Source organism: Canis lupus, chromosome 23, assembly GCF_011100685.1.
Source record: "Canis lupus familiaris isolate Mischka breed German Shepherd chromosome 23, alternate assembly UU_Cfam_GSD_1.0, whole genome shotgun sequence".
NCBI lineage: Eukaryota > Metazoa > Chordata > Mammalia > Carnivora > Canidae > Canis > Canis lupus.
In genome coordinates, this window is record NC_049244.1 from 23,804,260 (window position 1) to 23,815,360 (window position 11,101).

Consider the following 11,101-nt stretch of genomic DNA (forward strand, 5'->3'; position numbering starts at 1 on the left):
GGAGCTGGAACTCAAGCCCACTATATCATGCTGCATCTGAAGGGAATTGCTTCCAAAACCTAAGGAGGCTGGCCCTCAGCAAGTGGGACCATGTATTTGAGAAAACCAGATAACCACAAAGACCACTATAACGTCAGGGTCCCTTGAAGCCAGCGGGTTTCTGATCTAGCTCTGGTTCTGAGCTCAAGATGAGTACTCCAGATTAAGCAATATAAAGAAGCCAAGTGCAATGCCACTTTCCTCAGAATTTTTGTAATTCTTTTTGTAATGAGGTTCCAGATGGCTAGAGCAGGTCTACTTCATGCACAGGTTTCAGATTTCATACCACTCTGGGAACCAACCCATATTCTTGGACGTGGGACCTCCACTAGAAAATGTCATTACACATCAGGGTTCCTGTAGAACTAAAGGAAAAATTATGAGACAGTGAATAACTAGATGCTATCATTAAATGTCTAATTTACATGATTCACTACTTCCAGGATCACTGCTGTTTGGCTGGTTCTAATCTCCAGGTCAAACATTTGTTGGATCTAATTTCCACGCTTACATAATTCTGTTAAATTGTTTTCATTTAGGCATCCTTCATTTTAATAAAAACAAATATGTAGGGAAAAGTTCCAACTTGTGAAAAGGAGATCATGATTGATGATACTAGTGCTCCTGAAAAAAAGTGATTTAAATGGGTTACAAAGAGTAAATTTTTTGCAGAAATTTTTCAAGAGCACATGTTGTATTTTATAAAGCAAGACCTATATTTTTCCTGTATTTCCAGTACAAATATATTTAAATCTGTGAAATACCAGTGTCATCACAACTTGGGAATTAAACAAAACAAAAACCTCACTTTATAATGAAACATGAGTGCAATAATGAAGCCATTGAATAAATGTTGAATCTGTGCATGTAGAAAAAAATACTTCCAAAGTGACATTCTTGATTTTATATTCTTAGTGCTTCCCATTTATATTGCATTTTATAATTTCTCTTGGTGCTCTCCTATTTTACTTCAATTGATCCTCATAGAATTAAAACATTAACAAATGTATTCATACAGAATATGTAATTATACTTTTTCCCTAGCATCAAATAAACCACAAATTTTACATTTCTAATCAACCACACTAGTTCTTCATAGATATAAGGGATTCTTATTTGATCCCTTTGTTTTCCCCATTGCTTTTATTTTTAATAGCTTTATTGAGATATAATTCAAAAGCACACAATTCACTCACATAGTGTACATGGTTTTTAGTACATTCACAGATATGTGCAAGCATCACCAGTCAATTCTAGAACATTTTTGTCCTCTTAAAAGGAAACCCAGTACCCTTTGGCAATCAGGTCGCTAACCTGCCATTTCTTCAGGTCTAAGCAATCACTAATCTACATTTTGTCTCTATACATTTCCCTATTCTGGGCACTTCCTATAAATATACTTGTGTTCTTTTGTGCCTGTCTTCTTTCACTTCATATGTTTTTGAAGGTTCATCCATATTTTAACGTGCATTAGTACTTCTTTCGATTGCTGAATATTTCACTGTATAGTTATGCCACATGTTGTTTTTCCATTTATTCCGTTGAAAAACATTTGAGTTGTTTCTAGTTTTTGGCTATTATGAATAATGCAGGCATGGACATGGTGCATAAGTTTTTGTGTGGACATGTTTCACTACCTTGGGTATATACCGAGGAGTGGAATTGCTGGATCATAAGGTAATTCTATACTTAACCATTAGAAGCACTGCCCCATTTTCCAAAATGGCTTCACCATTTCACTATCCTGCCAGTAATATATGAGGGTTTTAATTTTTACACATTTTCCCGATGCTGTCTTTCTGACTTTAGCCACCTTCATAGCCACTATTAAGTGGTATTGACTTGCATTTTTCTGTTGACTCATGATGTTGAATACCTCAAGTGCTTATTAGTCATTTGAATATCTTCCTTTGAGAAATGTCTACTCAAATCTTTTGTCATTAAGTTACTTGTCTATTGAGTTGCAAATTTCTTTTTATATTCTGGATACAAGTCCCTTATCAGATGATTAGGAAACATTTTAATTCCATGGTTTTTTTTTTTCTCTTGTTATCTTTTGAAGCAAAAAATACTTTAATTTTAATGAAATCCAATTTAGCAACTGTTGTTGTGATGCTTGCACTTTTCGTATCAATTGATGAGACCATTGCCTAATCCAAGGCCACAAAAACTTACACCAGTGTTTTGCTCTAAGAGATTTAGTTTTCTCTCTTACATTCAGGTCTATGATCCATTTTGAATTAATTTTGTATGTGTCATGGGGTAGGGGCCCAACTTCATTCTTTTCTATGTGGATACACAATTGTATATTATCATCTCTTTTACTACCTTCTTTTGAATTGATTTTATTCCTATTTCATTTGTTAGGTTGTTAGCTATGTTATATTATTTTTTTTGTTATATTATTTTAGAAGTTTATAGTAAACATCTTTAACTTCTCAGCTTATCTTCAAATGATATACCATATTGTATACAGAATAAAATCCTTACAACAGCACTTTTATTTCTTCTCTCCCAGACTTTATACTATTCGGTTCATATTATATATGTGGTATTTATATATATGTGTATATATATGTTTATTATACAAGACTTTTTAAAACTTGTCTCTTTATATATAGTCATATCTAGGAGACATTGTGGGTTTGGTTCCAGACCACCACAATAAAGCAAATATTGTGATAAAGCAAGTCAAATGAATTTTTTTTGTTTCCCAGTGCCTGTAAGTTATGATCACACTATAGTTTACTAAGTATAGAATACATTGTCTAAAAAGCCAATGAGCATGTCTTAATGAAAAATATTTTACTGCTAAAAAATGCTAATCATCTGAGGTCTCAATAGTGAGTTGTTACCTTTTTGCTGGTGGAGGGTCTTTTTTTTTTAATTAATTGATTTATTTATTTATGATAGTCATCAGAGAGAGAGAGAGAGAGAGAGAGAGATTGAGGCAGAGACATAGGCAGAGGGAGAAGCAGGCTCCATGCACCGGGAGCCCGATGTGGGATTTGATCTCTGGTCTCCAGGGCCCTGGGCCAAAGGCAGGCGCTAAACCGCTGCGCCACCCAGGGATCCTGGTGGAGGGTCTTGCCTTGACATTGATGGCTGCTGGCCCATCAGGGTGACAATTGCTGAGGTTTGGGGTAGCGATAGTAATTTCTTAAAATAAGACAACAAAGTTTGCTACATCGTTTGGTTTTTCTTTCATGAATGATTTCTCTGTAGCATGTGATGATCATATTTTACCCACAGTAGGACTTCTTTCAAAATTGGGAGTAATTCCTCTCAAACCCTGACACTGCTTTATCAACTGAGTTTATATGATAATCTAAATCCTTTGTCGTCATTTCAATGATCTTGACAGCATCTGCACCAAGACTAGATTCCATCTCAAGAGACCACTTTCTTTGCTCATCTGTAAGAAGCAACTTGTCACCCATTAGTTTTATCATGATTGCAGCAATTCAGTCATAGCTTGTCTCCACTAGTTCTCTTGAATTTCCACATTTGCAGTTACTTCCTACACTGGTCTTGAAACCCTCCATGAAGGTTGGAATCAACTTCCAAACTCATGTTAATGTTGTTATTTTGACCTCTGCCCATGAATCATGAATGTTCTTAATGGCATCTAGAATGGTGAATCCTTTCCAGGAGGTTTCAACTTACTCTGCCCAGACCCATCAGAGGAAAAATTATCTATAGTAGCTATAACCTCATAAAAGTATTTCTTAGTAATGACTTGAAAGTCAAAATGACTCCTTGATCCATTGGGCTGCAGGATGGATGCTGTGTTAGCTGGCATGAAAACATCAATATTGCTGTGCATCATCAGAGCTCTTGGGTGACCATTGCATTGTCAATGACCAGTAATATTTTCAATCTTTCCCCTGAGCAGTAGGTCTCAATAGTGGGCTTAAAATATTCAATAAACTGTAAAGAGATGCACTGTCATCCAGGCTTTCTTGCTCCATTCATAGAGCAAAGACAGAGTAGATTTCTTAAGATCATTCTCAAGGCCCCTAGGATTTCTGGAATGGTAAACAGGCATTTTTAAGTGAGCAATTTAGTGTATCTATCCCACTATCTTTAGGTCTAGATTGTACAAATTTTTTTTTTTTTTTTTTTTTAGGTTTTAGAGAATGAGAGAGAACACACGAAAGAGTAGGGAGTAGGGGGAAAGGACAAAAGAGGACAAGATCAAGGGAGAATCTCAAGCAGACTGTGCTGAGTGCAGATTGATGTGGGGCTTGATCTCTAGACCCTGAGATCATGACCTGAGCCGAAACCAAGAGTCTGAGCCACCCAGGTGCTCCAGTACATATTTGTTCTTAATAATTCCTTTTAATGAGGCCCCAGAAACTACTTTTGTACTAGTGATACCTTATAAAATTGGTGAGCTTCATTCTTCTTGTGTATTAAAATGTGGGTATCCTTACCTCGAGGTTGTAAGGATTAGATAAAGGAATCACCTGGTAACCATGAGAAGAGGACAGGGGCTTGATGTGGGCAACAACTGAGGAACTGTGAATAGTAGAAAAGCATTGGGTAAAGCTATCACTGGTCTCCGGATGTAGAAGGAGCTCATGGGACACAAAACTAGGTCACTAAAACAAGTTTCTGATAATTACTTCCAGCCCCATCCTTTTTCTTTAAAACCTAATTCAATTCCAGAATCACCTTATTTTATGTAAAAAATAACAAAAAACATATTCTTAAATAACACTTACCTTTTACATGCTTTACCTTCCCTTTCTCCTTTCTTTGGGGTATGTTGGTGAACTCATATATACAAATCTGATTCTGAAAACACATTCAACAAATACTTGATAGACAGTTGTTACTGATATGTAAAGTATTGTTAGGCTCCAGATGTACAACGGTGAATTTGAGTTTCATGCTCATATAGCCTACAAAACGAACAAAGGTATCTTTTGAATACTCAATGAAAACTAGCTCCCATCAGCAAGGCTCTCATGCCGATCATCAGTAGGAAGTCATAAACCTGGTGTCCATGCATACAAACAAATTCAGCCTTTTCTGCCAAAATGAGTCCTGCAGACAAACTGGATATAGGTTGTTTCCCTGACCTAATTTATATACAGGTCTGTATGCTTCCAATTTAGGTAGATCTCATTCATGTTTGAATTTCCTATTTGTTCATGCTCCTTTTCAGTTGCTTTTTCCTTCCCCAATAACGATTTCATTTCCCAAAATCTAAGTTATTGCTCCTTACTTCTTTAAGCCTATAAATCTACCACATAAGAATTACAAGTTTTGGGATGCCTGGGTAGCTCAGCAGTTGAGCACCTGCCTTTGACTCAGGGTGTGATCCCTGGATCCGGGATCAAGTCCCACATCAGGCTCCCTGCGTGGAGCCTGCTTCTCCCTCTGCCAATGTCTCTGCTTTTCTATGTCTCTCATGAATAAATAAATAAAATCTTTTTTAAAAAATTAAGTTTTTTTTTTTTTTTTTTTTTAGTGTGTCTAAAAAACATTTATAGCTTCATCTCTTTTTGGATTGCCTCTTCTGGTTTCCCCTTCATGGAACCCAAAGGGGGGTAGAAAAAAAACCCTTCATCAAATTTCTACTTATTAAATTACCTTCTTAAATCTTCACAATAACCTTGACAAAAAATAACATTGCAGGTGGAAAACTGTAATTGAGGGAAATAAAGTGACTAAATGAAGGTCACATAAAATTGGAATTAAAGCCCAAGTGTTTCCACTTCCCCAAGTTATTTCTTCCAAAGTAATTTTTTATTCCTGGGCGCTACATTTTTTACTTCTGGACACTCCTACATCCTAGGTATGTTTCCTTTTCCTTCTACCACATATAATTTTTCTTCTTTTCCTTCAGTTCTTTTTTAAAAATTTCCTATTATTTTCAATAGTGAGTGGCTATAGCTGGAAAAAAATCATGATTTCGCCCATTCAGATCTAGAATTCTGTTTGTGATTCTAAGGTCACTTTGAAGTTTATAGGAGTACCCTTCATTTTCCTAAATTGAAGGTAACCCAGCAATTGCAAGGAGGCAGTTGCATAATTGCTCTCTGCCTAAGGAACACTTTTGCCTGACTACACATGCCATCTTGAAAAGGCTTGAGTATCATCTCAAAGCAGTTTCTCTAATCCCCCTGTAACCCTCTTGCAGTAACCCTGTTCCACCTTTGTTCTGATAGTGTTTGCTGAAGAGCACAGTCTCTCCGAACTGAAGCTGGTACCTTAGTCTAGAAATTTGAAATATTTATGCCCACATTCACATAAACTTTTTTAAGGGTCTTCAGCTCACTGCCTATTCTCATTCCCTTCACAGATGTTACAGGAACCTTTCTTTAAAGACAATCTTTATTTTTTTAATTTTATTTTTTAATTTTTATTTATTTATGATAGTCACAGAGAGAGAGAGAGAGAGAGAGAGAGAGAGAGAGAGAGAGAGAGAGGCAGAGACACAGGCAGTGGGAGAAGCAGGCTCCATGCATCGGGAACCCAACGTGGGACTCGATCCCGGGTCTCCAGGATCGTGCCCTGGGCCAAAGGCAGGCGCCAAACCGCTGTGCCACTCAGGGATCCCAAGACAATCTTTAAATTGTCATGACAGGTTACTCTCCCCTTTCAGTTCTCCAAACACTTGAACTTACAGTGTTATTTAAATCTTCCTCCAATTTCCCATTTTCCTTGGGACTTTTCATTATTCTTTCCTAGCTCTCAGCTTAATGTAGTCAACTGCTTTCAACAACCCAATTTGCAGCTGACAGCATATGCCACTGAGGCCCAGGAAATACAATTATTAACTCTGCACAATCTTTCTTCATTTGTTCCAACAGTACTCTCCAAGGCCTGAATCTTACGTATCCTCTACACTTCCTGGGCTATGCATGAATAGTTGAGATTATAGCGGGTACTTCTTTACTTTTTCCTTCATGCACCATTCTCGTAGGAAAGAATGTGAATTATTCAGGAAGCACTATTTCCCTTTTCATCAGGATAAACTTTGTCAACCAGAAGTATTTACAGCAAGTAAATGGTAGAGTGAAAAGTGCAACCAGGATATAATATCCCTTCAAGAAAGTTCTGTACTAAGCCCAAGGGATGTTCACAATAGTAAAATAAGCCAAAATGGCATTTCCTGTCCAGCACAGCAATTGGGGGGGTGGGGGGGGAGACGGGCGGGGAAGGGCACCTAGTGCATAAGAATATACTTACCAATCTCTGTAGACGCAACTAAAAAATACCAGTTTACCACCATTCCACTGTAACAATTATTTTCAAATCACACAATAGAGGAATAATACTTTTTCTTTTTGCTGAATGGACTTTGACTTGCCACATGCAAATAAAACATTTATGAAGTCAGTGGATTCGACTCTTCTGAGCCAAATGTCTCCTGCGTTTTCAAAGCAATGGTTACATTATTTTTTTGTGTATGTACATACATTAATAGGAAATTTATAATTTAAAAGAGATATTGAATCACATGTCCTCCTAATAAAACAATTCGATTTACCCAGGTGGCATGTTCAGTATCAATCCATGCTGCTTTGCTGGAATAGTAATAATTTATAACTCAGCAAAAGTCAAGAATTTTACTTTTTCTTTCTGTAGAGTTTAAGTAGAAAGACCAGCAAAAAAGACAAGCTAATACAAAATATTAATAACCAAACCACAGAGAAGTGAAAGAGGTCATGTAGTTTTCAGGACTATCACACAAGTCTCTGGTTTTAAAAACATTTTCCACATTATTTTTATAATTCCCATTATATAAATGAGCCAACAGGCTCAGTCTATGCCTGAACTAATTCTTCATTAATTTAAGCTCTTTCGGTCCAACCATACTAATTGCATAGACTATAGCCTTCTAAAATCTCAATTTCTTTACCTCAAAAACTGGGGATAGAATTGAACCTCTGTAGCAACAAAACTCAGATTCCAGGTATGGTATTATGATTGAAACCAGAGTATTCTAATGTAAATTCTGCATGATCCAAGGAATTTTAATTCTCAAAGGCACTGTAATATTCAAACATCTTTAACCTCATCTCAGAATAATTTATATACCCTTTTATAAATGATAAATGACTCCATATCAAGAAAAACTTATTGCTTATAAACTAAAAAATTCTGTGAATCGTTTTTTAATAAACCAAAGAAAGTTTTGGTATTACAACTATCCCTCAATCTGTTCAGAATACTGTTTAGATTTTCTTAAGATTTCAACGAAGCACACATCACAGGTTCATATGAACCATGAACAAATTACAATCAACTTTTAAGATTTCAGTTTTCAATCAAAGGGTTTAATTTAATATTGGCTAGCTATTATCCATTTAACACATTAATAATACATATGGATTTTTCTTTACATGGCTAATCGATTTAATTTCTTTTTAACCACACAACATGAAACTATTAAGACTGACATTAACAGTGGCATTCTAATTTTTTTCATCACCCACACCTATATATATGTTCAGGTTTTAACTTTTACCAGTTACAAAACTATCAAACTCCACTTAAAAAAAAAAAATCAATGCTTGTTTTTAATTAAAAAGGCATTTATTTAAACATTTAAAAAATGTCTGCCCTATGGAATATATGTTGGTCATAAAAAAGTTCAACTCTTGGATGTATAAATATTCAGCTGTTTCATAAAAAATTGATGGTTATTTTTTATTATTTGTAGTTTTAAGTTATTTTAATATTAAGTGCAGTATTTTGAACACTAAGTTACTTAAAAATGAGGGACAAACTCACCTCTCAGTCAAATCTTAATGACCATAAATCGCCCAATATTAATATTTCACATATGTAAAAAATATTTTAAAATGGCCTATTTATGCACTGAAACAGAATAAAGTTAAAAGCGTACTTTGATACAATTGGTCACTAAATCTCTAAGATCAATTTTTTCTAATAATCTTCTAGGTAATGTACAAGCAGTCTTATGCAGAAATGGAAAAGGCTTTTGCATAACCAAAGAACACACTACGAGAAACATAACTGAAAGAAGAAGATTACTTAAGAATGGAGCAATAATTAGTTCAAATGAACCATATGGGCTCCTAGAAGGGCAAATAAAAACCACACGAGGACTTGGATTTCATGGAAATCTCAAACTGAAAAAATCCATTATCCCAGCACCTCAAACTATCTCTGTCCCTATCGATGACTTATGCCAATTCCTTATCTTAGCTACTAACGGACTCTGGGAAGTTTTGGATACAAAGGAAGTCACTGCACTGGCAATGACAATGTTTCAAGTATATAAAGACACCTACTATTGTATCACACAAAATCAATCTTTACCATCCAAAGAGCCTTTCCTAATCAATGAACTAAGCAATACTAAATCAGAAAGTAATATCCATATATTGTTTCAGTATAAATCTGAATCTACAGAATGTGTGCCAACTATAAATACAAAAGAAAATTTGTTTGATTCAAAATATTCTAACCCTAAAAATGCAGAAACATTTCCATCAGAAATGACTAATCATCATCTATACAGTGAGAAAGAAAGAAATGGACCAACCAGTGTAGATGTGTCAAAAAATTCAAGTGAAAAAGAATCATGCATTAAAAATTTCTATGAAGGTGCAGCCAAGTATATTAGCCATGAACTTGTAAGTGCGGCTTTAGTGGCTGGATCCAGAGACAACATTACAGTCATGGTAATACTTCTCAAGGGAAGTGAGTATCAGTTTCTGACATAAAAAGATAAATTTCTGATTATCTAAGAGTACAAAAATGTAAAGACAGTTCTTCAAAGAACCAGATATTAGGATAATACATCAATACCACACAAATTTTAAAGAACATATTAAGGAAACTATAAAAGCATTATTTTAGGTTACATGATACTATTTATATATATATGTTCACTGTTCCATGCCAAGAAAGAGAAAAACCAGTACTTGCTTTTTATACCACTTTATTCCAACCTGAGCACCTCAATATAAAACTAAACACTGGTGAACTGTTTTCCTTACTAATTCTGAATTACGGTAAATGTACAAGTTCTGCTAGCAGTTCAACACTTAAATAGATTAAATCATCTCTGACACATGGTAGATTTCATATAATGAAAATACCTAAAACAATTAGTGCAATATACTGAACTGATCAAAATAAAATGAACTCTGGAAAACAAGGCTGCAAGACTGTTACTAACATACTGCAATAGTTATGTTACAAATTACTGGTACATTGTTTATTATGGTTCTAGCCATGTAGGAACAACTGAAGCCCCTTCCTTTCAAAGGGAGAGAAAAGGAAAAATTAGCTGTTTTAGTAACTGTACATTTTGTATACTTTTAAGCAACTCTTAAATATTACAGGAAAGTAATAAACATATATGGAGACTACAGTGCAGTACTCTATTTACAGTACAGCTGAAAATTGAATTTAAAATAATCAAGTTTGAATGTACATAATTGTTAGTGCATTGACTATATTATGTCCAAAGGGAACAAAGGCCCCCTCCCTGCCCCCAAACAACAAAACCTATGTAATGGCCAGCAGTGATTAAACAGAAATCACAGACACCTGGTTTGTTTCATTTCTGTTGAAGAGCTCACATGTTTGAAGGGAACACTATCAAGATGCATTCAATTTTCATATTCCTAAAACAAGATGAGGTTACGTTTGACCTTTTTTAACCCACTAAAAATACCAAGACTGGCTATAATTTAGATGCCACTAATGTTTGTGTTTTTCTCCCTGAAGATGTGGGACTGTTTTCTTGTGGCTAATCTGTTAAAATGTGGAATGTACATTTTAAATATGCATACTAAGAGAAATTACCAGTTTCCTGAATACTGTAGCTAAGCATAAATATCTTTAGAACTTCCTTCTAAAAAAAGAATGCTTTTGAAAAGCCCAAATTAATAAGTTCCAAATCTTTTACATAGAAGTGGCTGGTTAACTGTGGGTTTACATCATTTGTCTCTATCCCTGGTGATGAGAAATGATTCCCCTAACCGTCCAAGGAAACAAGCGTACACACACAGCTCTCATTCCCCCCTTCTACTTCTGAAATATTAGTCAGAGGGTCACATGCATGTTA

General features: G+C 35.2%; 1 protein-coding gene across 1 annotated transcript in view; it reads left to right on the forward strand.

The window, feature by feature from the left end:
• The window catches only part of PP2D1 (protein phosphatase 2C like domain containing 1), an 18,460-nt gene extending 8,277 nt beyond the window's left edge, over positions 1–10,183 (forward strand). Inside the window, exon 3 of the mRNA XM_038570736.1 lies at positions 8,962–10,183. Coding sequence (XP_038426664.1) covers positions 8,962–9,749 — 788 coding nt within the window. The 3' untranslated portion in view covers positions 9,750–10,183. The remainder of the gene's footprint in view (positions 1–8,961) is intronic.
• The last annotated feature ends 918 nt before the right edge of the window (positions 10,184–11,101 follow it).